General features: G+C 38.1%; 1 protein-coding gene across 1 annotated transcript in view; it reads left to right on the top strand.

Moving 5' to 3' along the window:
- tnr (tenascin R (restrictin, janusin)) overlaps window positions 1–27,396 on the top strand; it is a 212,830-nt gene that overhangs the window by 147,282 nt on the left and 38,152 nt on the right. Inside the window, exons 13-22 of the mRNA XM_042497978.1 lie at window positions 244–422; window positions 796–886; window positions 1,438–1,520; window positions 3,181–3,283; window positions 4,062–4,151; window positions 8,616–8,749; window positions 8,863–8,992; window positions 13,410–13,676; window positions 16,767–16,886; window positions 17,245–17,388. Of these exons, the coding sequence (XP_042353912.1) occupies window positions 244–422; window positions 796–886; window positions 1,438–1,520; window positions 3,181–3,283; window positions 4,062–4,151; window positions 8,616–8,749; window positions 8,863–8,992; window positions 13,410–13,676; window positions 16,767–16,886; window positions 17,245–17,388 (1,341 nt within the window). The remainder of the gene's footprint in view (window positions 1–243; window positions 423–795; window positions 887–1,437; window positions 1,521–3,180; window positions 3,284–4,061; window positions 4,152–8,615; window positions 8,750–8,862; window positions 8,993–13,409; window positions 13,677–16,766; window positions 16,887–17,244; window positions 17,389–27,396) is intronic.

Raw genomic sequence — 27,396 nt, forward strand, 5'->3', positions numbered from 1 at the left:
AAAATCAACAGCAGATTCTTCTGATGTTTGAAGCAATTAAAAGTTACATCCCTACCTAAGAGCAAGTTATCAGAAAAAGTTATATTTTGTCATCTAACACCAAATTTTATGGTAAATTGAAAATATTAACATCAAACAATACCTAGATTAAGTCAAAGAAGTGAAGCAGTAGATGGCAAGGCTGACAAAGGACCCCCACATCGTAATGGCACACTCAGTAATTCTTCTTTCTTTGTTTTGCAGTGATTGATGGTCCCACTCTGCTGATCGTGCGGGATGTGTCAGACACTGTAGCATTTGTAGAGTGGACGCCACCGAAAGCAAAGATTGATCAGATTGTGTTACGTTACGGCCTGGTGGGAGGAGAGGGTCCACGGACTACCTTCCGCCTCCAGCCCACACTCAGCCAATACTCCCTGCAGGTGAGCGGTGGGTTGAGTGTGTTTGCAATTCATCATGTTGCGGTGTCACAGATATGATCATACAGACACATTATGTGGACTCACCTGCCATCTGGGGACAGAAAAGCCAGTCCTCACAACGTAAATGGTTTATCTTTGGGGTTATTGTATTGTACTCACAAAAATAGTGCTCTGTGTGTGTGTGTGTGTGTGTGTTTGTGTGTCTGTGTATTTACACTTGTCATGCTTGTTAAATTATCTAATCGCAGAGTCTGCCTGCCGTCTGTGTCTGGAGATTAAACAAAAACAAACGAAAAAATCCATGCAAAAAGATTAAACAGACCAAACTTTCCCTTTTTTTGTTTGTTTGTTTGTTTGTACATTTGTTCCATAGGTTCTGCGTCCCGGCTCACGTTACGAGGTATCTGTGAGTGGAGTGAGAAAAGGAAATGAGAGCGGATCTATTTCCACTGAATTTACTACCGGTGAGGTCTGACAGGAAGCAGATGTGGTGATAGCGGTGTGTGTGTGATCCTGTGCGTGCCTCTGAGGATAAAACAGTTGATGACATATGGCCTAATGTAAAACATACTGTTCATCTATATCGGATATGGTAGTGAACATCTGTTGGAGGTAATTCTTGCTCTTGTTTGTGCAGGAGAAAGTAGATTATTTGTTGCAGCATTACCCTAATTTGTTTTGAGTGCAAACAACAAGTGAACTTCATCAAAATGACATTTACTTTCAACTCCATCTAAAGTTTAATGGATGCATGATGTTGGATGATCTAAGTAAAGGTTATTCAAATGAAGTAAAATCTGCAAAGACTCACTAACATAATATAAATGATTACAAACTAACATGAAGTAACTTCATTTACAGTAAGTTACACTATAATACATACTGATCACTTACGGAGCTTAACAGTTGGCTAACTGTGTCTGATGATGTTTAAATCGCTGATGTTTTCTTGTTCACAATCCCTGAGAATTGGTCTCAGTGTCCCCAACATTGTCAGCTTTATCGTTCTTCTCAGAGATCGATGCCCCTAAGAACCTGCGGCTGCTGTCCAAGACCTCCACCAGCCTGGACCTCGAATGGGACAACAGTGAGGCTGAGGTAATTAGACATGGACCAAATAGCATTTGCTTTTAATTTTTATGTTGTTTTTAAAACAATTTGAGTGAGTACTAAGTGAGGTATAAATCTTAGAACAGTGCAACAAAGTTTTTGTGTCTTTGTGTTTATGATTTTTTGTTTTTAAAACTCTCTGTGCTCCGATACAGCATACTGTCTTGATCTGGTTAAGTGACATCAAGCTGTCGGTGGTAAAAAGTAACAGTACATTTAAAATACATTTACTTTTACCGTACTTGTATTTCTTTTCACTTGTATTTAATCAGTCAGAGTCAGATAAAGATTTGACATACAAAACATATCAAGAGCATATAAAATATTATGCAGTGTAGTAGATTAAACCAACCAAAACTACATAACCTTGCTAAAACTGAATTAGTCATAATAATCCAGAAATTCATCTTGGAATGTATAGATAAAATCATATGGACAGACTTAAAAAAAGTTCTTTTACTTTTGAGAAGTTTGCTGAAACATATCTTCTATTTAAAGGTGTATTATGCAGGATAGTGGGGTTACTGTTACACACTCGCCAGGAAAAGTGAAAGTAAAAGCCAACCCCTGATTCACTCTTGTTTGGCTTTTTGCTTCAGGATATCTGCATTTTTTCAGCCCTGTGTCTCTTGGACACCTGCTGCTTACAGTCTGGCAAATGGTCGCTACCTTTTTTCACCTGAGCGCTTTCGGGGTACATGTTCACCAAACTGAGTGCAGAAAATAATACGAAAATAAAAGCAGAAGACAGAGTCTCTGCAGAAAAATACATCAAATCTTATATCAAACACTTATAGTGGGTCATAAGTGGTGATTGAGAGGAATTACTTCTGTGAGTTAATACATTGTTCTTAGGAAAATCGTACAAAGTATATCTTTATGTACATTTTTATTGCTGGTCTTAAACCTGAAATCAAACATGTCAATAGCCTGATAACACTGGAAGCTATCCATGCTGAACCCCCCCAATTCCAAGTCTCCTTCTCTGAAAACTCAGTGGTTGTTTTTGTCTTATCTTCTACACATTTGAGTATATATTTTTTTAGACGATCCTGAAATACTTTACAGCTTCTACAGGATCTCAGCACAACCTGTAGGTGCCCCTTATATCACTGATAATATGATGATTATACCCTTTTTGTAAAACAACAACTAATTTGCCCATAATCCCTCGAGCCTTTCCACTCTCCCTTGACCCTTCCTGCATACTTACCCTAAAGCAACAACATTTTATTCCTCCAGTTTTTCTAAATTCTCTCAGTCTACATTTTGTCAGTTTGGTAAATGCGGATACCGAGAATGAAGCGAACAGATTTCCATGGTTCAAGTGGTCACTGAATGTTTTTCTCCGACTGAAATTGTAGTAAATCTTGTTGTTTCACTCAGTCATCACGCTGATATTTCCAGAGCTCACTAAGTACACAACCAGACTTATGAAACTAGTCTGTTTTGATACCTGTTAGCACTAAGAATTTATTCTTCCTCATGATTCTGCAGAGTGTTGGCAGAGAGACAAATATCATACTGAGCTTATGCAAAATAAACCATTTCTTCTATCCACCAATTAAAAGTTGCTAGTGTTGTATTTCCTTCTTTTTCTTAAAAATCAGTTTGGTGTTTTGATATTTAAATATGTGTTTAAATGTAGGTGGATGGCTACCAGGTGGTGTACAGCACTTTAGCAGGAGACCAATATGATAAAGTGATTGTGCCGCGCAACGAGGGAGCCACCACAAAGACGTCTCTCACAGGTAAGTGAGGAGGAGTGTTGTTTTTCTGTCCTTTATTCATTCATTTATTGTGTAGTCAATATTTATTGAATTATTTATCATGAACATCTGCGCAGGTCTTTTGCACAGCGCAGTGGTTTTTCCTTCTGCCTTCAGTATCATGGCAGAGCATCAAATGTGCTCTGAGGAAGCCGGGAAGTGCCTGTGTGTTTTACATGGCAGGATTATCTCCAAGGCTAACACTGGGCTGACGGAGCTACTGATTGTATCTGTAGAAATGCTTGTTGTCCTGCGGGCGTATTGAAAGGCTGTCAGGAAGGAGGGGTCAACTGGGATGTTTTTTTTTCCCGAAAGGCCACAGTGCTGCAAAGGGCACGGTCGGCATAAGAATAGAAGCAAAAGGTCCCTGTGTTATTCTGTTGGGCCATTGCAATCAATGCTGCCTCCACCCTCATTCCCTCTCTGTGACTCTCATTTTCTCTCTGTCACTCTCTCGCGCTCATTTCCATTCCTCATCATCCTGTTTCTGTAGTTTGAGAAACTCACCGTGGATGTACTGAATCGATTTGAGACTTATCAGTTAAGCTTAAAAAAAAAAAAGCAAGTTTCTCTATATATCATAATGGTGTACATGTAAATTTGCCTCATCACTGATGTAGACTTAATTAGGCTGTTTTAAAAAAAAAAAATCTAATCACATGCGCTCAACATCAAATAGAGTATGTCTATGTCATGTTGATTTCTTGCTATATTGTGTGTTGTATTAGTAACTAGTTTCCTCTCTGTCTTTGTGCCTCAGACCTGCTGCCCGGCACAGAATATGGCATCGGCATTTCTGCCATGAAAGGTGTCAACCAGAGTACACCAGCAACAATGAACGCCAGGACGGGTGAGTGAATCACTGTTTGTACTCCACTGATGTATTCAATGCCAACCTTACATAACAAGACTTTAAAAGTTCTTTTTAGAGACTAAAGTCTGACACCGTCTAACATCTAAAGGCAGTGTGAGTTTTTGGTCTCAGACTATAAGGTTTTGAAAAGACTGGGGATCTTACAGAGTCACTATTTGCAGCACTAACAAGATTCCATTTAAGATCATTTTCCATCCTGCTGCTGGTGGAAAACATTACACCAAACTCCCTTTAAAAAATATGCAGTTTTACCAGTTACTCATGTTATTGCAAAAGCACATAACTCTAGAAATGCAAGATAAAAAGCGTCATATATCAATGGCATTCTTGACAATTTGGCATCAGTATAATCTATAAAGAGAAACTAAATTTGTTTATAAACTTAACATATTGGATTTTGTTGCCTCGAACAGCCTCAGACAAGTGAACCATTTCAAAATTAAGATTGCTCACTACAGTAGGCGATGGTTGGTGGATCAGATAAACACCAAATTAAACATCAACTCTTGTTCACGCCACAACCAGTTTCTTCTCCATTTCAACAGTCCAAGACAAACAGGACTTGTCCCTGTTCTTGCGCCTCCAAGTTTTCTGTCTACCCAGTTTGCAGAGAGCACACTGATTCTTCACTTTTTGCATGAGCCAAAATTAAAACAGGATAATATTAACCATGTTTGATTTGGGTTAGGGCTGGGATGACGTAATTGATTATGTGAATACGTCAATTTACACAAAGTGCCTCAACACGTTGCACTGTTTCACACAGCGAGTGTAATGAGAGTGTGAGCAGCGCCAGGTGTGTTGGTTGTTATTTCGGCACTCGAGTATCAAGTTAGAGCGTGCACACTGTCCGCCTGAGCAGCGCTTGTCAGGTGCCTCTGAGCTGCGTGTCAGCTGCAGCACATCTAGAGAAACGGTGGCTCGCCGTTTTTTTTACATGTGACGCTGCCGTTTGTTGACTCTGTACCACTTCTACTGCAGTTTAAAGTCTCTCTGTCACAGAGATGAGGAAATACAAAGATGTTTGTTTTACCTCAACTTTCTTGCTTCCCTTTCAAAACAAAAGCTATCTGACTGTGTCTTTGTGGACAGAATGCCATCAGTTGCTGATACAATGCTTTTATTTTGAAACATTTACAGGACGAGGTTGTCAGCTGTGCAGGAGCTTGTATAACTTCACAAATGAGTGGAATATGTGCTTATAAATATGAAAATACAGCACTCATATCAGCCAGGCAGCGGTTTGCCTTAAGGCCCCGTTAAGGCTGGAATATTTTGATGCAGAAAGAATAGACTAGTTATCATTATTTCTGTTAGAGAAAAGTTATAGTGTTATTAAAGTTGCACTAATTTTACTGTAAGATTTTTTGTTGGACTGCTAGTTTTGAGGTTTGTTACTGTAACAAAGAGTAACTGTTTTGTTAAGTGACTTGAATTTTACATTATTTATTTTGCTTTTGTATTGCTAAATGTAGATTGTACTACATTCCTTTTATTTGAGTGGAACAAGCTCTTGCATTAATTTTATTTTGGAGAGACTTTATATCAGACTATAAAACACAGTTAACCAGTTAAGACTTGGCTATTTTTTGTTGAAGAATAATGCCCTGCAGCGTTTTAAAATGTTATTTTCAGTAAATTCGTTGTTATATATGATTAATCGATTAATCGAAAAAATAATCTGGAGATTAATCGATAAAAAAATAATCGTTAGGTGCAACCCTAATTTTGTTGGAACAACAAGAGGAGAAAAATACTTTTTAAAACAGCTCAGACTTAGCTCAGACTACTTACATCAAACAGTCAAGATCTGTGCATTTGTTTGCGCACCAACTGAGGTAACACCTCTGATTTTACTCCAATATTACTGCAAAAGTGATAGCGCTCAGACGTTTGGATGTGAGGCCGGCATAAGACACACTAAGTGAATCACAGCAGCATTGTACTTTAATTACCTGCTTCACACCAGGCTGGGTGGCCCATTTGTTATTAACATGTAATTCTTAGCTTGTACTGAAGGTCAGCGCTCCTGTTTCAACCATTAAAAGACATTTTAATAAATTCAAACAAATCAGATTTGGGCACGACTTGTGCCATGTTAGGCAGGTGTTGCGGTCAAAGTTCCCATTACAGCATTTTAAAGCTTTAATAATGCATGACATTAATTGCCAATGGCCCTCTCTTTACCCACTCAATTGGCTATTTGAATTTTTATTGTGTTTTGAGGTGTTTTGGCAGAAAGACACAAAAGAACACATTTAACCTTCTGTTTGAAATGTTAGTGCACAAAGGTGCTTCGCTAATTTTCCCATCACATTGACTCTGGCACATCTTTCCTCGGTTGCAATCATTATAATGGCGGAAGGTATTTTGCACTTTGCAAAATTATGCCTCCATTTGCTTTACGAACAAGCGCTTTCTACCCCACCATTTTGTGCACTCTCTTTGAACTTTGAAAATGCACCACAGCTATCACATCTTTCTCAAATAGCTTTAAATAATATGACAACACCTCACACAGCAGTGCTCAAGTTACGATGAATGTGAGTTGCTGAAAGCTGAAAGCATCATTTCCCTTAACAGCGGCTTCAGTTGAACTTTTTTCTTTCTTACTCCCCCCCAAAAAGAAATCTATTTGACAAGGGGCTCCAAAAAACATTGCAGGTTCAGGCAAACAGTGCAGTCGAGGATTAAATGAGAATGGAACATTGATGATTCAGTGGGCAAGTCAGGTCATCACTGCAGGAAAGAAAAGCACAAAACTAATACAAAAAGATTAAATACACAATATGGGATCATTATATCAACACAAAAAAGTCCGAGAGTAACAGTCCTGATTATGATGTCAGTCCTGCACCAAGAAAGAGGATATACAGCTGATGAAAATACAGAGGAGGTTATTTTTCTGCTAAAATGTTGCACAAGGTTTAAGCAGTTCTCTGATATTTCACCAAAATAAAATGTTTGTCTAATTTAAGCACACAACGTCTGCTCTCTGTCTTTTTGATATAAATATATAATGTTTTGGTTGAGGGGATACAATGGTGAGGGGCTGCATGACATAAATGCTTTGTCTACAGCGTAAGAGGGGACTGCAGCATGAATGTGCATCAAAAATATTTGGTTCATCAACCTTTATTGCCTCTCTCTGTATAATCTAAGTGTTAAATACTTTTAAAAAATATTTGATCATATTTTCTCTTTTTCTGTGCAGAATACAGCAATTTGAACACAAGAGGGTGAAACAACATAGCAAAAAACTGAAAACATGACATGGCGTTTTACTTCAGTGGTCAACGGAGAGATTGTGTATTACTTACATCAAGCTGTGTGTGCTTTCCACAGTGAAGGGAGGGCAAAATAAATAGGAAAAAGTGAGCAAGAAATAATATAAAGGCATAATTTGATTTGATTTTAAAAAAATGCATTTTCTCCATATGTCTGGTGTTTTGAAATCATGTGTTTTATTTGCAAAAATATGCACATGAAGAAAGTTATATGTTAAAAAAAACACTTAGTGGCAGGTGCACCTAGGAAAGAAAAAACCATAAAGGTAAATATCAAAGGTAATGTCCCGTGCTATGTCGACTCTTGACTCAGTCATAGTACATTTGTTATGGATGAGTAGGAGGGTCCTTGAAATGTCACATTATATCTTGAATTGTCACCAGTAGCTCATGCTGTTGGTGAGCACACACGAGGAGGGGGGGAGTAACAGTGTTAATGTGCTCGTGTAGTTCATCATTTTTATTTAAAAAAAAAGAGAAGCTTTTTGTCATACTTGCTGAAACTATCATGATGTTCACACAGGAGGAAATGAGATAGATAATGTGTGAAAAAAATGTGCTCTTCTGCCTCCACTTAGTGCTTGTAATGGCTTTTTTACACCCAAAAAAATACCTTTCAGAGCCAACGAGTCTCTAAACGCAGCTGTCAATCATGTCAATCACTGCACGTGAACTGTAGCTTAACTGTCAAACTAGGCAGCGCTGATCAAACATGAATCAGGGTTCTGATACTGCATTGACTTTTTCCCTTTTTGACTTTTAAAATGTTTTCAGAAATATATTTTAGTGTACTGTTTAGCTGTAAAATGAGAAGGTTTGTGACCCAGTCACTAAAATATGTTTCTGAAACATTTGAGCTGAAAAATAGAGAGAAAGTAGAAAGAGTCTCCTCGGCTCTGGTTTGTTGTTTTCCGGCAGCTGGGGAATATTCTAGCAAATTCTGTTAGAAGCAGTACGAACATTATTGTTTTCAGACTATCTGTCTCATTTAATTACTTTGTGGTTATAGTGACAGTCTTAGCAAATATGACCAATAGTTACTTTCACAAAAGTTACCAACTACAGCTTTAATGCTTGGCATTGTTATTTGTTATTATTTCAACATTTAAAAGGTCATGTGCTTCACTATAATCTTTTATTTTGTCTATATTAGGTCTGGATGTGCCCATGGATCTAACCGTGACAGCTTCTACAGATAACACCATCACTCTGGTGTGGGGCGTGGTCCAGGGCCCCATCGACCATTACAAGGTCACCTACACCTCCTCCTCTGGCGTCACTACTGAGGTAAGGAAGTGGACAGATGAGCACTGGAAAAATAATGCTGTGACCTTTTTATTATGAAATAGTCTCAATGAAATGCCATTGAATTTGTGCTCACCTCCATCTTCCTTTTCCAGCTGACGGTGCCTAAAGATGTAACAACCACCACTCTGGTTGACCTTGAGCCTGGGACTGAATACACCATCACCGTGGCAGCAAGACGAGGACGACAGCAGAGCACTGCGGCAACCATCGACGCCTTCACAGGTAGAGAGAACAGTGAAGTTTTATATACTCAAACTGTGTTATTTTTATTCCGCATTATTGTCTCTCTTGTCTTTGTCTTCGTCTTCGCTTCAGTTAGATATAAACTTTTGTGGAGTATCAAGGTCGCAGTACAGCGTCACTTTAATCCACTCAATTATCAGACAGAGCAAAGATAAATTCACTCCACAGTGTTTTCTCTGCTCAGATAAAGACATGAAAGATCAGCCTATTACTGCACAAAGCTAGAGAACAGTTTTAACAACAGTGGTGCGTAATGAAGTTGAACGTTGAATGTAATGAACCAAAGTGTGGCAGCAGGTAAGGTGAGTGGCTCTAAAAGGAAATGGAGAACCTTAAAATACTTTGAGGAAGCAATTAGCGGAGGTAAATTATTCACGTCAGCTAATGAGCTTGTTACAAGTGTTCCCTAATTGCACCTCTGTTTTGCATTCGAATGTATTTGTGTCTCTTTTTCGTGTGATTTCTTTTCAACACCACCTTGTCTCAGTTTCTGTCATTCTCATTACTGCCGGCTCACACCGCTCTTCCTCTCTCTCAGCTCGGTGTTTCAATCACAGTAAAGTTCTCTTTCCTCCAGACTCGCATGTATCCGTCCAACTATACGTGGGATTGCCTGTCAGTCTGCTCGGAAACTGTTGGTTCTTGTTCGTGATTTTCAGTTGCACAAAGGCTGGTGTCAGAGTGATGGGCATGCACTTACCTGCTGTCAGATTTGTCACTCTTTTCTTCACCTCCCTCCTCGTCATCATCGCCTCTCTTGCTTCTTCACTGTGACCGTTGTGGCAGTTGTCATCATCACCACATTCATCATCTTTTGTCATTCGTGGCTTTTTTAAGTAACACTACTCTAACCATCTGGAGAGAAGAGATGAGAGAATGATAAAATGACAGATGAAGAGAATCAGAGGTAAAATAATTAATTACCTGTCATCGACTCATCCTCTGTTCACTTGGCCATATTGGCAACATCTGTCTACCTGTGCTCAGGTGAACTCATCATAGGGGGAAAAAGTATGGTGAAAGTTTGATCTTGAACTTTGATCAAATACATATCCCAGACTGCCTTTGGAGCACTATCAGATATCACTGCCTGTGAACTGTACCACCTCCAGGAAGCAGCTCTGCAAACCTCTTATTATTTACTCAGTTGTGTTTTTACATTATATCACTCAGAAAGCACTAGATGAGTATTCATTCATTCACAGTATGCATTCATTCACATCCGATTTCATTGGATTCATTTGTTTATTCAATCATTCATTCATTCATTCATTTATTTTTTCATTCATTCTCATTATTTTTCAGTTGTTTTTTTTTTTTTTTCAGAAAAGTTCACCCCAAAATCAAAAATGCTTATTTGTCCTCTTGTAGTGCTGTTTATCAACCTAGATTGCTTTGGTGTGAGTTTCAGAGTGTCAGAAATATCAGTCGTGGAGATGTCTGCCTTCTCTCAAATATAATGCAACAAGATGGCACTCGGCTTTTGGTGCTTAAAGTGCAAAAATATACATCTAAAAAACCCAACAGCAATGTCTCTTTCCAGTGATCATGACCTGGTTACTCAAAACCACAGACTTTGCGGTGCATAGTTTTATAAAGGGAACTATTTTCTTTCTACTGAACTACACCAGCCAATTATATGACCAGAGGGAGGTGTGCAGCTGCTGATGGACTAGAGGCTCGTGCTTGTGACAGCGTGAGATGTAAACATTAATGGCGTCCTCCTCAGCTGAGTTGTAGTGTTAGCTAGCTCAGTGGGGCCAGGTGCGCTAGCAGTGGATGCGTGCTTCTTTTTGCCTAGTGATACAGTTGGTGGGTGTAGTTTGGTAGAAAGAAAATAGTCCCTAACAGGGCCATGATTTCTGCAAAGAGACATTGCTGTTGAATATCTGCAAATTGTTATTTGATGCTCTAAGCCCCATAAGCTGAATGCCATCTAGTTTCATTATTTTTGAGAGAAGGCAAACATCTCTATGGCTGATATCTCCAAAACTCATCAACTCTCACCAAAACAATCTAAACTGAAAAAGCCCTACGACAGGTAAGAGGAAAAATATGTGTTTTTAATTTTGGGATGAACTATGCCTTTAAGATATGTTGCTATGTAGGATAACGGCAGCATGGGCAACCACCCTTTTATTCAGAGAAATGGACTTTACTTTGATAATTTAAACACTTATACACATATCTAAACATCACATCTTGTCCTATAACATTAAGGAGTAGATCCACCTTTTGAAGAGGCTGAAAGTTTTAGTCTCTAGTATCGAGCGAGCTCCAAATGTGCTTATCCCTACATTTCCCAAAATGCAACCAATAGCATGTTTTCTATTAGATTCCTCTTGCAGAGTAAGTGCCTTTTTAAACTCTCTGCTCCCAGTTTATAATTCAGCTTTCTGTTATACAGTTGAAGCCCACAAGTCCAAATTGAGATAACTGCTGTAACATCAGGGTTTTTATTAGAGCCACAGAAGACATTGTACAACTTTTTTTTCACAGTCGCACTACTGATTGGTATTCTGACCTTTATTCTTTAGAAGTTCATTAACATCTTCAGTTCTGTGTCTGTATCTCTATTATGCAATCCAGAGATATTAAGACATGTTTAAGGTGGCTCACCACATTATCATCACACATCACCCACACTGCCTCCATATGATCATCTGTTGAGCAATATTAAAAAAAACTAAAGAATTTATCACTTTATTTCTCAAGAAAGGCTTCTGATAAGGGATATCTAAATGTAAAATGAAACAAAGGAAGTAGATCCGGTGGTTAATGGCATTTTTTAAATTTTGAACAGATTTTCTCCTGTTTTACAGTTTGTGAAAATGACAAAATCCCATTCTTTATCAATGAAGAGCACTGTGACACTCAAGTACTTATTTCTGAGTGAAATCCAATGATCCCCTGTAAAGGCAATGTTCTTTTGCTTGCTCAAGCATGTCCAGTCCGTACCCTCTCATCTTTATACAAAGTGTGTATTCTTGGATTTTTGGATTCTCTGGAGAGTAGATTTTAACAGGTGTCTACATTGCAATTTAAATGATTTCTCTCAGTCACTTGTCTTCGACTGTGTTAATTGGGTGGCAGTTTTTAGCTACCCATATAGCCACAGGTTGTTGCATTTTCGCCAAAAGACAAAGTACTTCTTTGATATTTCCATTCCTCTTTGCAAACTGTGCAGATTACTTTTGTTTTCTCCAAAGATCCGTTCACAACGTTTTCCACCAAAAACTCCATCATTGTCCTTATCCATCCTTAGCAAGGATGATTTGATTTGGTAGCACACGTTGTCACATTGATCAGATGTCACATCAAGTAGCAAAAAAACAACACACACCTAAGTTTTAGGTGTGTCTTAATTATATTGATGCATTTTATTTTTACTGTTATATATTTCAAATTAATCACAAAAAATAAATTCTAACTATTTCTCACTCTACAATAGACTTGTTTCTGTCGTCTTGATCAATGGCATCTTTATTAAACCTTTCACCAGCATGGCCATCACATTACACTGACACTCCTTCAATATTTAATCCACGATTAAAGCAACGCCATGTGGAGTTTTTGACCATTATTGGTGCTCGAGAGGAATGTTTGGATGAGCATGTCGTTATTCCACACAAGGACACACATGCACACCACCACTACGGAGTTTATGCAATACAAATTTTCTGCTGACTGCACAGGGCAGTAATGCATTTTGACAGCTGGTGAAGGAAATGTGCCATTAAAGGAAGCTATTCACCAATAAAAGAGGAGAAGAACATAAATGCAGACAAGTGTACACAACACATGTTTCAAATGATGATCACAAAGAAAACTCCACAGTTTAATCGGGATAAATCAGAAAAGGAGAAGTCAGTGTTGTACTGCATCTTCCCTGCTATTTATACACCCACACGGCTAATTAAATTCAAATCGTCTTGCATTTGTTGCTGTGTCAGCTGCTTCGCTGGTTGGTATTCATTACATCATCCCCTGTCCAGGTCACACATTTTGACAGCAGCATCTGCTACCATCATCATCACTTTTCCATTTTCTTCTTGTGAACAGTCCTATCACATCTTCATCTTTATGCTGGATAATCTCATTAGTTTTTCTTGTTTCATGACCAATTAAATCATCACTTCCACATGACTGTCGTCTGCTGTGACTCTCACCTGCCCCATCAAGATTACACCCAAGGCTAATTTTCTCAACTGTATTATAAACGATCTATTACATCATCCACGACTGCTTCCATCCATCACCAACTTGCTTGTCTGTCATCTCCATAATGATGGCAGCTGTTGTCTTTACTTTTTTTCATCGCCATTTCCTGCTTGTGGCCGGCTTTCTACTTGTCCTTGAAAACTCTCCGGTGACCTTTAAACCCTCGTTCCTCCAGGAATCAGGCCGGTAACACACCTCTACTTGTTAGAGGTGACTTCAGACTCAGTGTCGGTGGCTTGGAGCGCCCCAGCGCCGCCCGCTGACCTCTTCATCCTGAGCTACAGCTCTGCAGATGGGACCGACACCTCTAAGGTGACACTGGACGGCTCCAAGACGAGGTCACTGGTCCTGGGGCTGCTGCCGTCCACTCTGTACACCGTCAGTCTAATCACAATACAGGGGGATGTTACCTCTGAGCCCATTACAGCATCACTTACCACAGGTGAGCTGTTTGTTTTCATGGATGAGTGGTATCAAAGGGTAGCTCAGGGATAACATGAGGATGGATGAACATGAGCAGCGTAGTAAAGGTTTATGGCTTTGTATGAGAACTATTGTGGTAGTTACGCATCCTTGCTTATGCTACCGTTTGTCTATGCATGTGTGTATTTTTCTTTACCTATGAACTAAACATGAGATTACACATAAAGGGATACTTCGCATCACAAATAACAATTTATTTATCTATTACTTACCCTGTGTTATATTGACATTTGTGAAGAAAACCTTGTTTTAGTGACATACCTCCAGTAAACAAAGAATCCCAAATAAATTGAAGCAAAGCTGGACCATGTTTAACAACAGAACTGTATTTAAAAAAAACACTCACAACTACTGTATAATAGGGTTAGGGGTTAGGGTTAGGGTTAAGTCTTATTTATCCAGTTTTTTTGCTCGTTACTCATACCTAAGACAGCCCGATCTGACAGGAAACTAAACTAAAACTGAAACTATGATCAACAGATTCTGTTGACAAAAACAGTAATTTCGTCAACTTCTGAAACACGATGTTTCAGAAGTTGACGAAATTGCTGTTTACATCGTGTTTCAGAGGTTCACAAACATTTAATCGGTACATAGCCCGCACCCAATTACCGCCATCACCACCACAAGTACACAGCACATGTGCTCACCTTCACAGAGTAAAGTCACGGCAACAGATGTAATATAGGGGAAATAACATGTTAACAATGTCAATCAACTAATTGTTTGAGCTTTTGAGCACATTTCTAAATTGATTGCTCTGTTTTTTTGGGGGGGGGGCTGAGAGAGTTGGAACAGGATGTTCCCGACTTCCATTTAGGATTACCGTGAAAACTAATGTTGGAAATACGAACTGTAGCAAGTAAAGTGAGAAAGTGAAGAGGAGAAAATCAGTGTAAGAAATGGAAATACAGAGTGATTTAAAATCAAATATGTATTTGCAAAAGTGCTGTATTAGCATTTCATTTGCACAGAGCCACAGCAGAATGAGTTTTGTTATTAGAGATTTGCCTTGGAGCTTTTCCCTTTCTCTTCCTCTGCCAGACTTTTAGACACCAAAAACACAAGCTTATGTTATTCTTCTGTAGTGTCAAATGAGGTATGCCACATGGATAAAACTTGATTCAGTAGCCAGTGCGTATAATGATTTCATGTTTATTTTAAACTCATACTCAGTCGTAACATTGGGATGTATTTGGCAAATTGCTGATAAATGGTTCTTTAATACGGAAAAGGACAGGGAGAAGAAGAGTGAGTGGAGAGGTACAGTGTGTGGGCTCACATTGTTTCTGTAAAGAGAAGAAGGCTGCTCTTGCTTTGAACTGTTTTCAGTTTTTGAATTTTTTTCTTTCCTCTCATTCTTCCCTTTATTTTATCACCTTGTGTAGTCGCAGTTGCTCTATCATTTCTGTCTTTTGATTAAAATATTTTTCCTCCCACAGTGCCACATTGATCCTTAACGCCTTTCTGTCTCTTTGTTAAAGTATTATACAGTATTACCATGTCATTTTTCACTAATTGGCTTTTTGTTAGAAGGAGCTCTCTGAAATATGTGTTTTGAGAAGAGTGTGTTAGTCACATGTGGGAAGAGAAAGACTGAGAAGAAGAGGGTCAGTGAAATAACCTGTCTGAGAAATAGACAATGGGCAAGACTGAGAGGAAAGTTAAGATGAAAGGAAAATCATGAAAAGCGCAACTGAGGACAAACGTAGGAAAGACAGAAGTCAGCATTGAACAATTTGGATATTAACTTTGCAGTGCTGCCAGAGACACCTGCATGCTGTCATCTGATTACGGCGCCAGTTTCATGTAATACCTTGGCAGCTTCGAGCTCTCTCTCTCTTTACATTCACCCACACATGATGATAAGCAGATTTGAGGGCAAAATTGGACAGGGGATTTTGAGACAGATGTAGAGTACTCCTTGCATCTGTCTTTAGACTGTGGCTAATGCTTTGATGTGGCATGTTTATATGTGAGCGCTGATGAGAATCTGCACTCTGGCTTTTGTCGTATAATTAGACTTGCTTTTAGTGTTACATTTTCTGCATTTGAAATGCTCTGCGGTCCTATTTTAACCACAGTTATAGTAGGTGGTTTGTTTATTTACCAGACTTTGATATCGACTGCCGCTATGGTCAGTTCAAACAGTGCTTTAATGTTGCTCAGCCTGAGGGCCACATTCATTTATTAGCTTACACAGTGCAAATTGAATTGTGATCTTCCAGGGGGATCCGGTCAATAGCAGTAGATATCTCTGACAGACCTATTTCCAAAGCAAACATCATTAGTAAGATATGCAGGCATGAATACTTACAGCATATACAAAATGCTACCACTGTATATCATACAAGTTGAATATAAATGAGTTCAAGGCCAGGAGTTATAAATTCCCCCCTCCGCTTGTGAATAAAAGCTATTATTCTTTTCAGAGAGGGAGTGGAGCTCTTGGTTTATAAGCCTGTTTCGCCTCTTGTCCACAGCAAGAGATGGAAGTGATCTCTTAATCTCCTCTTTTTTTTTGTCTTTTTCCTTCCCCCTCTCTAACTTTCTTTATCCCTCTGCTTCTTTCTCCAGCAGCTAAGGACCTGTCAACAGTTTAATTGTTTGCTCACCTTGTTTTTGCCATAACCTTTTCGCAGCAGCTCAATAGTCTCAGGAGACACATAAAACAAATTGTCAGCAGGGGGGTAAATCTCTTCAGCTCTGTCTCACTGCTAATGCTTCCCATTGTGTTCTTTAACCTGGATGCAGCTAGATTACTCTAGGAATATCTCTTGATTGATTTTTTTTTTTTAATTTAAATGCCTGTGCTTCTACAAACCAAGGCCAAGTCTGTTTATGTAAATGTATTAAAGAGAAAAATAAATATTGGAAATGCAAAAAAAAAACTGAATTACTTCACTTTTGCTTGCGAAAACCTTTAGATTTATATGTAAACTTGCTTCACACTATGCCACATGCTGTCCTGCTGTACCTCTGGGATCAGAATAAACTCTTCTCTGTTTCCATTTTGATCATGTGCTAACACCCTTCATCTCCATTCAAGGCATGGACCCTCCAAAAGAGATGACAGTGTCAGACGTGACCGAAGACGCGGTGACTATCTCTTGGATCAAACCACTTGCTCCATTTGAATACTATAAGCTGTCTTACCAGTCAGCCAGAGGTAGCATAATCTTTACATCCTCTTTTGCCTATTTTCATTGCATATGATAACATGGTATTTAATAATCAGTGTTCACGCTGGCACGCTGCGTTTTCATGTTACAGTTAAATGAACATGGCATTTGTTGTAGCAGGTCTCTGATGTAAGATATTTTGTGGATGACAACCCTGTTTCACACACTGTTGTACCTAATTAATTGATAACATTTTATCTGTGAAATTTAATTAACTTTTTAATTAAAATTCCTTATTGATTAAATATTTACTCTGCAATGCAAAATACTCACCAGCTGGCTAAGCAGTTTACCTGAAGATGTGTAAGGTCAAGGTGACAGCAATGTTTGTGGTGTTTGCTGCAGGTCGAGTGGACAGCGTGGTGATTGACAGCGATGTGACCAACTACACCTTGTCCAGCCTGTTTCCAGCGACTGAATATGAGATCAGCCTCAACGCTGTCAGAGGGAGTCAGGAGAGCAAAGTGGTCAGCACCTCCGTCTTCACAGGTACGAGTTGATTAAGAAACATTATCACGAACATATAGAAGACAAGAGAATAGAAAAGCCATATAACCAAACAAACTGCAGCTGCATGAGCTTCATTCATGTTCACTTCACTCATTAAGCCTGACGTTGCTCATTTCAGTGGATTTCTTGATAGAAAGTTGAGTAGATAGATACTTTCTTTGTCCCTGTGGGGAAATTGGTTTGCAGCAACAATCCCTTGACACTTCCATATATTGACATAACAAAAAGAACACATCATCCAGGTGGACATACTGCATGTTATTTGTGCGTATTTAAAGATTTAATGGCTTGTGGGATAAAGAACAGTTTGGATCTGGTTTTTATAAAAAGAGCAGGTTGAATGAGGAGGCCAGTGGATGCCTCTCATCACCCGCGATGATGTTTGCCTTGTTAATAACCCTCTCTGTAAATTCATTCAGTATTTGGCAATTTAATCCCCAACAGTTTACTTAAAAAGTAGCAACTCCCCTTACAAACAAGTTTTTTCCCCCGATCCAAAACACAAGAGACTTTAATACTAAGATGAAACCAGTGCACATAACTTCAGTAAATAACATAAAGAGTCTCATAATAAGTTTTTTGCAGTGGTGGAACGTAACCAAGGACATTTACTCAAGCATCGTTCTTAAGAAGAAATGTGAGGTACTTTTCTATTCATGTCACTTTATACTTTAACTCACATTCGCAATCTAAAGCTACATTTCAAAAGGAAATATTGTATTTTTTACTTCATTACATTTATCTGATAGCTTTAGCTACTTTACAAATGAAGTTCTTTGCATAAAAAACATAGGAAGATTTTTATCAAATATGTTTTTTTGTGATAAATTAAAGTAACCAAAGAGTTGATAGAAGTACAACTGCAAAAATTGTAAATTAATCAATCAGTCAATTCACATAAATGAATCGCCAATTATTTTTGAGAAACATTTAAGGCTTTTACTTCTTTTAATAATTTAATGTTTGGGGGTGTTTTTTTTCTATTTAAAAAAAAATTGACCCTTGGTTTTTATAATTTTATAATTAATTAATTATCATTTTATAATATAATTTTATAATATAATAATTTTGAGTATTTTGGGTGTATTTTTCTTTTTCTTTTTTCTAATTAAAATTCTTTGGAGATGTTTTTCCTGCATTGTGTACTTTTACCTATAATACTTTAAGTACATTTTCCTGATTATACTAACTTACTTTTACTTAAGTAACATCCAAGTACTTCATCCACCACTGGTTTTCGTTTATGTCGTTATCAGCTCTTGCTCTGACACACATGAAAGCTCGGAGGAGTAGAAGGACAGATGGACAGCGGGGTGTTAAAGAGTTAAACGGCTGCACTCCACGTTGCTGTGCATGAAAGCTTTGCAAGTAAAAAACAGACTGCGTGACATCTGATATTAAACAAAGTATCGGATCAGGCTCCATGTAGGTCAGTATCGCTGACTCAATCAGTTAAACATGCCATGATTGGGGTCGGCTACAGATCTTTGAGATTGGTTCAGGATATTCCTGATGTGGAGGTTATTATGTTTTGCCCTAACGAGTCAGTGGCAAGTGATTATTCTGTTGACGTCATTTTCAGTCAACATAAAAGCTTCAGTAGCAGTTAACTTTTATGATCTTGGTTTTTCTAGAAGACGGAAAAACTGTCAGTTTATGTGTTAATACAGTTTTTCTCTAACCCAGTGTCTAGACCTGCAAGTGCTTGCTGGACAACAGCATTCACACAGTAGTGAAGCAACTGTCTTTACCAGTCCCATCTGGTCCGTGCAGTTCTAAGTGTTGAGCAGCAAGGGAGCCTCCAGACTCTCTGCGCAGTGTACAGAGAGGAGCGGCTGCGTGCTTCTCGGATGTCTCCGTTTAAATGCTTGTTATAACCATGTTCACTGCAGACAGAGCAGTGTTTCTGTTATTGCAATAGGCCTAAGTGAAGCGGACCAAATCATAGAAAAACCCGTCACAATAAGACAACATCACAAAGTAAAGCCTTCGAAATGACCACTAAGTTGAAACAACACCTCCTCATAACAGCTTCAATAAAAATGTCACAATATATCTTGAACTAAAGTGTGACTTATTGCAGGACTGTTGAAGTGGATTACTTTGGTTTTAGCGAGGTGTACCTAATAAAGTGGCAACTGAGTGTATATTTCCCGGCTAAGCACCGTGATCTACTTTCGTTGCGCTTTCGTTATGTTCTGTTCTTGCACAGTAGGAAATCCCATTGCATTAAAACCACATTCCTCACTCCTTCGCCCACAACTCTTTGATAAACGACATGCTGCGAGAGCAGGGGGGGGCAGCGTGGGGACAAAATGTTTGCCGTGTAAACTGAATGAAGAATTCCTTTTCTCTCTGCTAGACTCTCAGACCAATTGTTCTTCTACAACAATAACAGCTGCGCGTTGGGAGTTATGTGCTAAAAAGAGCAACACACACACACACACACACACACACACATGAATACAGACGTCAGGCAAAATCTAAGGGTACAGCTGACATTGCAGGAGCTGCAATCTTTGCCGCTGCAATAGATGAATCTGTCCACTCCATGACCCAGTAATTGGTAACCTACTCCGAACTCCATCTTACTCTCCTATATCTCCCCGCTTACCTCCCTTTCTTATCTCTTTATACTTTGGCCTCACCTCCACCCTTCCATATTGTTCTGCTTCTCTTTCTCTCAATATCCTTCCATCCTCCATTTTTCTTACCATTTCCTCTCTTCCTCATGCTTTCCCCTCTTTTAATCTTCCCTCTCTGTGTCTCCCCCTCTATTTCTTCCTAATTCATCATTATAGTTGAGAAGCTCTCTTGCTTTCAGACTCTTAACTTACACTTGTACACACACATGCATGTAAATGTGGGACACTGTTCTTCCACTAACCTAAGATTAACACACTCTCCCAGCACTGTATGCATAATCTCCAGTGTGTGAGAGAGAGGAGAGCCCAGGATAGGAGAGAGAAGAGGAGAGCAGGAGGTGTGTTTGCATACAAATGAGACCTGATTCTCCGGGAGCCGCCAGGTTCAAGAATGAGAAAAAAAAGAAACTAAAAGAGTCTCTTTCTCTCACTTTCTCTTGTGTCTTCCCCTCCAATTCTTTATCATCAGCTTCTTTTTTAGCAATCCCAGTGTACTTACAATGAGCAAAGCCGTCGGGGCTGTAATAGCCTGAAAAGAACATAACTCCAAAGTCAAGCTTGTTAGAAATGGTAAATAACATTTTCCTCACATCGCGCAATGCCCAACCAGGGACTTTTTAATGCCGCTTTCAACAACAATACAGAAACAGGGGATTTGGAAGAGTAATCCAGTGTTGCCTGGCCAAGTATGTAATGACTTGAATAATGCTGCAACTGCTACTTACTTCACTTCCGTAATCAATTATTGTCAGAGGGGATGAAAAAGCAGGGAGCCATATTTCATTAAGCTAACACAGCAGGTGCTACTAATCTAAGAGGAATTTAGGGTTGACACTAAAAGGACTATGTGAAGGTCCGTTTAATGGAGGGCTAATAATGGCGCTCATTAGCAAAGTGTCAGGACACAGAGTTAAGTATCACTTGTCCCAAAAGTTCGGGGATAGACCATTTAAGTCCTGCCTACTTGTCTTTTTTGCTAGCTATTTTAAGAAAAGATAGATGAGGGAGACTTCTGTTTTAAATGGATGCTGTAAGATATATCACAATTAACATTCAATTCTAAGAAGAAAAAAATAAAGAAACATATGGCTTCACAGAAGGACGTGTGGCCAGGCAGAGCATTTGGCAACAGAAAAGACTCAAAAAAAAAAGAGAGAGAGAGAGCTACATGTGTCACAGTCTCAGTGTGACCTCTTCCATTAAGATCAATTTAAGGTACAACACTTGTCATTTACAGCAGGTGGGCTATTATTTTGCAGTGACAGTTAACAAAAAAGAAAATAGCACGTATGGGGCAATTAGGCAGCTTGCCGCTGGTTATTTAATAGTTAACAATGTTCTGCCACTTCATACTTCCACTGCATTTGGGATTGAATTATTAAACTTTTTTCTCCACTACACTTACTTGATAACTTTAGTCATTTTGCAGAGTCAGATTATTAATAGAGAACACAAATAAACAAATTGATTATTAGGCGTTATTATCAGTTAAGATACAACTTTATAGTTTCTTTGGAGGAAATTCACAATCTACTCAGCAGTAAATAAAGTATATAATTTGAGCTCAACCTTTACCAGCTGCAGCATTAAACTGATGAGCACAGTAATACATCAATAAGTATAATCCAATAATATCATAAATACTAGTAATAATTACTCTAAAATGAGCCATTCTACGTTACTTTTACTTTCAGTATTTAGAGTACAGTGCACGGCAATCTAAACGTAACACTTTTATTTTGACAAGCACGATAGAAATGTATTTTTTGGTCAGAGATACCCCAAAGAATCAGTCAGTGTCTGGTGTGAGAGAAACTTAAAGAGAATCAAGTCCTTTCTTTTCATTAAAGAAAGTCTTACAAAAACCAAAATGTTGCTTTTAAATGTTTGTTTAGTGTTTATCTATTGGCAGAAATTGAATATAATATTATGTTTTTAGTTTATAATCACCTGAAGATAAGACTTGCTGTGTTTTTGTTAAGTTAGAATTAGCCGCTCATAAAAAAATATGGACAGGCCAAGCCCTCCTCCACCGAGTCAGCCATGCTTTTCTACAAAAGGTTAGAATGAGCAAATCAAACACTGGCTCTAGATAAGGACATTCATGTTTTTGTGTTGGCCACCATCGTTCTCCTGCACGCTTGGCATACATGAGAAGTTTCTCTTAGTTTACTTGCTGTTAGATGCCACTAAATCTTATACACTCTAACACCAACAACTAATCATTACCCACTGTTAGGGTGTACTGGCTTGTCATGTCTTATATTCGTAAAATATATTTGTAAATGTGTTAGCAAATATTTTTCCCTACACATACAGTGCATTCACAATCTAAAACCAGCACTGAATCGTTTAGTGCAGCTCACATACAGCATAAAAGCAGCAGAGACAGTGTCTGCACAGCTGTGGCTGCCCTGCATGAGTATTAGTATTATGGAACAGACACATCCATTGTAGCTATGGGGCCAACGTGGAGAACACACTCACACTGATAACCTGTTTTTTTTGTACAGTGAGTCAGCGCAGCTTCCACAGTAATGAGAGGGGATGCAGAGATGGACTGGGGAGTAAAATGGCCCAGTGTGTCTCACTAACTGTACTGCCTACTGCAGTCTGGTCTACATAATGGCCACAGATACAGCACACAGCCGACTGACCTCATGGCCAACTGTCATAGCTGAGGTGTTCCTAAAAATACCACGCTCAGCAAAGCACAAAAACTCAGCTTGAAACATTTTTCCTTAGGTTTTTTTTTGTTCAGACATTTAATAGCACATTAATAAAGTGGAGCTAAATTTACCCGAAGTGAACTTGACTGTTAGTTAACTGCTAATAGGGTTTACATCAATTTCCCCCTTAAAACATAAAATGCCCCGTCACAACAACCAATATTTCTCACATAAAAATCAAGGTCAAAATCAAAGCTGTTAGCAAGCTTATCGGCCATATCAGTGTTTATTTTATGAGTCAGCTAAACTACAACACAAACTTGTTACTCAGTAAACGTGCGTTGCAAACTGATGTGCACACAGAGAGGCCAAAACCACTCTGTGCCGTTTTGATTCTTAAAATTTAGGAATAAGTGGTTATTCAGGATGATGTTTGGACATCTTCATATTTTTCTCCTTGTGTCTGCAGCTTTGTTCATTCCTGAACACAAGCAATTTTTTTTTTAAACGCCTGTATGGTGTTTAGAGACATCATGTATAGCATATGATTTATTTCAATGGTGTAAGTGCCAAAGAATAATTAGTGAGTGTTGACAAAACTCTCAAAATCATAACAGTTTGTTTTGTTGTAAACTAAAGGAAAATTACAACAAAATTCACTGACAACAGTTGGAACAGTTTACAAGCCAGGTCTTTGAATTTGTTGAGACTTTTTTTTGAGAAATTTTTTGAGACTTATTGAATGTTCGAGGACACTACACTGTATAAGAGTGAAATCATTTAATATTTTCCCAATAAAAATTCACCCAAATTATGCAAAAGACTTCTTTTTCCAAACTAAGTATTGTGTTATAATCAAAAGGGGACCATTGATATGTGAAGGGATTTTGTGGATGCTACATGCTCTAATTTAATAACATTATCGATTATTTTTGTTGTATCTCTTTTCGCTGTGGACTCATCTCACAGCCAGCTTCGCATAGAGAGAATGTTATTTGTCCAGCTCAGAGATGGCTCATTTTGATGAAAATTAGGTTGTAGTTTGTTGTTTACCTGACTGTTTTTGTTTTAACAACATTTCGCTTATGAGTTATTGATCCGGGAAGTTTGGATCTGTGAATATCTTTCAACTTTATCAAACTGTGGTCGGCAGGCAGCTGCTATTACGGTACTGCAAACAGGCAGTGAAACTTTTCGGTACCAAACTGTACTGGCCTACTTTCCTCCCTGATGATATCTGATACCGGTAGCTTCAGTTGTCAGAAGTGACTTACAGTGTCAGATGTTTGTCTTTAGACAATCGTGCAGCATTCACCACTTAATATTATTCTGTTTTTTAATTATGATTGTTAGAATATTGGAAAAAATCATTTTAGGCATCACAGTAATACACAACACTGAGTGGGTCTGGTTTTCTAGATGCATTTTTAAGTTCTTTAGGGAGTCATCAGGTAAAAAAATTAAACATTTGTCAGTGGCACAGTTGAACCCTGGTCAAACCAATTTTTTTACCATATGATTTAATAATTACCCAAAATATTATATCTAACATTAGTTCCTAGATCATTTTAAGATAGTGACCCCACAGAAGAGTAATAGGTCGCCCCTTTCAACCATCTTACAGACAACATTTGCAGACACTGCAATTAGCTTTAGGAGCACAACAGAGCACTTAATTCATTTTAATTCATGTCACAGCTTTTATAACAGTGTGGATAATATTCCAGGCTTCTGCAGATCCTTAAAAGGTCTCAAAAGGAATTGAATCCATTAATCTGAGGCCGTAATTGGTATTAAAATGTCTTCAATCAATCTCTCAAAGGTATAACAAAAATGCTAAGACAGGAAAAGTAGGAATTAAGAATCATTTTTTTGTGATATTTTATTGTAAAATCTAAAAATAATTGGTAATATACATTTTTTAAATAATGTACCTAATGCCTCTGACATTAACACAAACAGATGAGAATGGCAAAACCAACAACACAGATACAGTAGATATGACAAGGGTTGCTTTATATGGTACGATAACCGTCTAAGAAAATACTGTGGCTTCACGGTATCAGAATTATCGTTATTATTAATAGTCAGAGTAGATAAGCACAGCAAGATAATGGTCAACTTTCATATCACTTTATACCTGCCCTAGGTATGACAAATAAAGAACCTTTTTTCAAGACAAACCAAATGGATAGTTTTATAATATACTCATTGTTTTTCATGTGTTTTACACTTGACAGTTCTTAATTTTTTTTCCAGAATTTGAATTAGATCATTTAATGCTTTAAAGTCATGTTTTATGTTAACAGAAACATATGAGCAAAATTGTCCCTAACCCTTCGTAATTGACATATGTTAATGTTTTTGTTTTGTTTTGGGGTTGTTTTTTTTTTGGCCTTCAATTCTGGAGGTTTGAAAATAAGTCTTAAATTTCATTCATAGTGGCATTTTAAGTCTTAAAAAGCCTCTTGAAAGCTGACTGTGTACTCCTGTTTGTGCATGCTGTACTGTGTTACTTACACGAGGACTCTAGTCTTTGTTGTGGTGTGTGCTTCTGGAAACAGCAGGTTTACAAGATTATTATCTGAATATCCAGGCTTCCCTGTATAGATAGATTTTAGCAATACAGCATGTAAATGTAGTGTATTCTGGCAGCTGACACTCAAGGTTTAATTGAGCTTCCCATCAGCATGTGACTGCACCACAGCCACACACTCTAGTCCCAGAGTGGCCTTTTGTTCCTTTGTTTCCAACCCTTTTGTCTTGTCCTGAATCTTAAGCACTGAGGCTTGACTTTCAGATACAGATCCAAGTACGAGTGTGATGTAGTTGGCTCAAGCCTGCAACTCACTGGTGTAATCAGGAGATGGAGAGCAATGATTGGATTATCACTGGGACTGATGAAGGTGGATGACCTGTTTATTTTTTTCTTTATTGGCCATCTCTACTCCATCTCCATTGCCAATCTAATAGACTTGGCAAGCCTCCATTAAATTCACTTAAACCTTTTTGCAATTAAAGTAATGATTTTAATCAGGTTTGTTCATCTATCGTAGAGATAAAGACTCAAACTCACTTCGTTGTGCTAATGAGCACAATTCTTTTTTTTTTTTATTCTGATGAGGGCAGGGCAATATTAATTACCTCGTCTGGGCAGAGCTGTGGAGCACATGCAGTCTTCTGTGTTCTCCTGCCACGCTCTCTGCTGCGCTGAAATAACACGCCTGAGGAGAAATTGGGGTTGAAACACTGAGGTTAAAGGTATAATTAAATTCAAACTCAATTTTGGCATGTCCAGCAGTCTGAGAATGAAATTAGGATGAGGGTGGGGAAACAGTAGGCTCAGGAGAATATCAGAGACTTTCTGCAGCCTTTTTGACTGCATAATTTCTCTTTGATGTGTGTTAGAATTGAAGAAACAGTGATCAAAATGGCAAAGAGAGTCATTATTAATCAGTATGAATGCAAAGCTCTTCTGTGTCAGGGTTTCTGTAATTACAACTAAGGTGTGGATTGAATAATGGTTTTTCATTTTAAATTCAAAAGTTATTTCTAATTGATATTTTATTTGGCTTTGCAATTGTACCATAATGTGCTCTAACTGGCAACCTTTTTGCATATGAAAGTAACCATGACATATTTCAATTCAATATTTTTTTATTTAACCTACAACCATTCATTTGCATGCTTTTCCTTTAATGTCTAAGTGCAATTTAAATGTTTTCTTAATGTATTAAATTTAACATATTTATATTCCCCTGTAAAGCAATTTAAATTACTTTGTGTCTGAATGGCACTATATAAATAAACTTGCCTTGCTTTGACACAGCTCCATAGTTTGTGTACAAATTAATGGGCAGGTTAGTTTTCCAAAATACCTTGGAAATAACCAAATAAGATGCAGTCCATACAAATTGTGTTTCCCTGGAACTTTCTTATTTTTTTAATGTATTTTTTAATTGCAGTGTCCTCTGTATGTTTGCAAACTTTAGCCCCTTTCATAATATGTTATTAGTAGATCTAAAGCAATTAGTCGATTAACCAGTTAGTCCGTCATATAGACGTTAATTAACTTATGAAAATTGATAACTCTTTTTAAACATTTTTCAAACAAAAATGCCAAACTTTCTCTGGTCCCAGCCTCTTGTATTTACAAGTTTGAGGACTCAGAATTTCTTTCATTTTTTGTCACTTAAAGAAAAGCATTAATACAAAATTTTGCTTATACATAGTTAACATGTTGACTTACTACATGCCCTGCAGTGAGTGGACCGTCAAGCAGTATTTAATAAGAGGGTGTGCTTTAGAGTCATTATCGGCAGGACAGTGATGTTGCAGGACCGAAGCGCTTGCTTTTTAGCTACTACGCCTCAAAATTCACATGTAGGCTGTATTTGAGATACATTGCCATGTCATAGACTTGCAGGCACAGCTGATGTGAAACAAACATTTCCAATAATGCTTAACTCCAGAGTGCTATAAAGTCCAAAGATCAAGATGTATTGAAAAGATAGATGCAAGCATTTCCAAAATTTAAACATGTTTATCTGACAAAATATTGTGCTTTGATCTGTTTAAGCCTTCCAAAAATAACATTTTCACTGCGGTCACAAAACTGTTTGCTCTCCGGCTTACTGCACACAAGGGTACACACTTGGACTAATGGGGCGCTC

Source organism: Plectropomus leopardus, chromosome 12 (assembly GCF_008729295.1).
Source record: "Plectropomus leopardus isolate mb chromosome 12, YSFRI_Pleo_2.0, whole genome shotgun sequence".
In the NCBI taxonomy this organism is placed as follows: Eukaryota; Metazoa; Chordata; class Actinopteri; order Perciformes; family Serranidae; genus Plectropomus; species Plectropomus leopardus.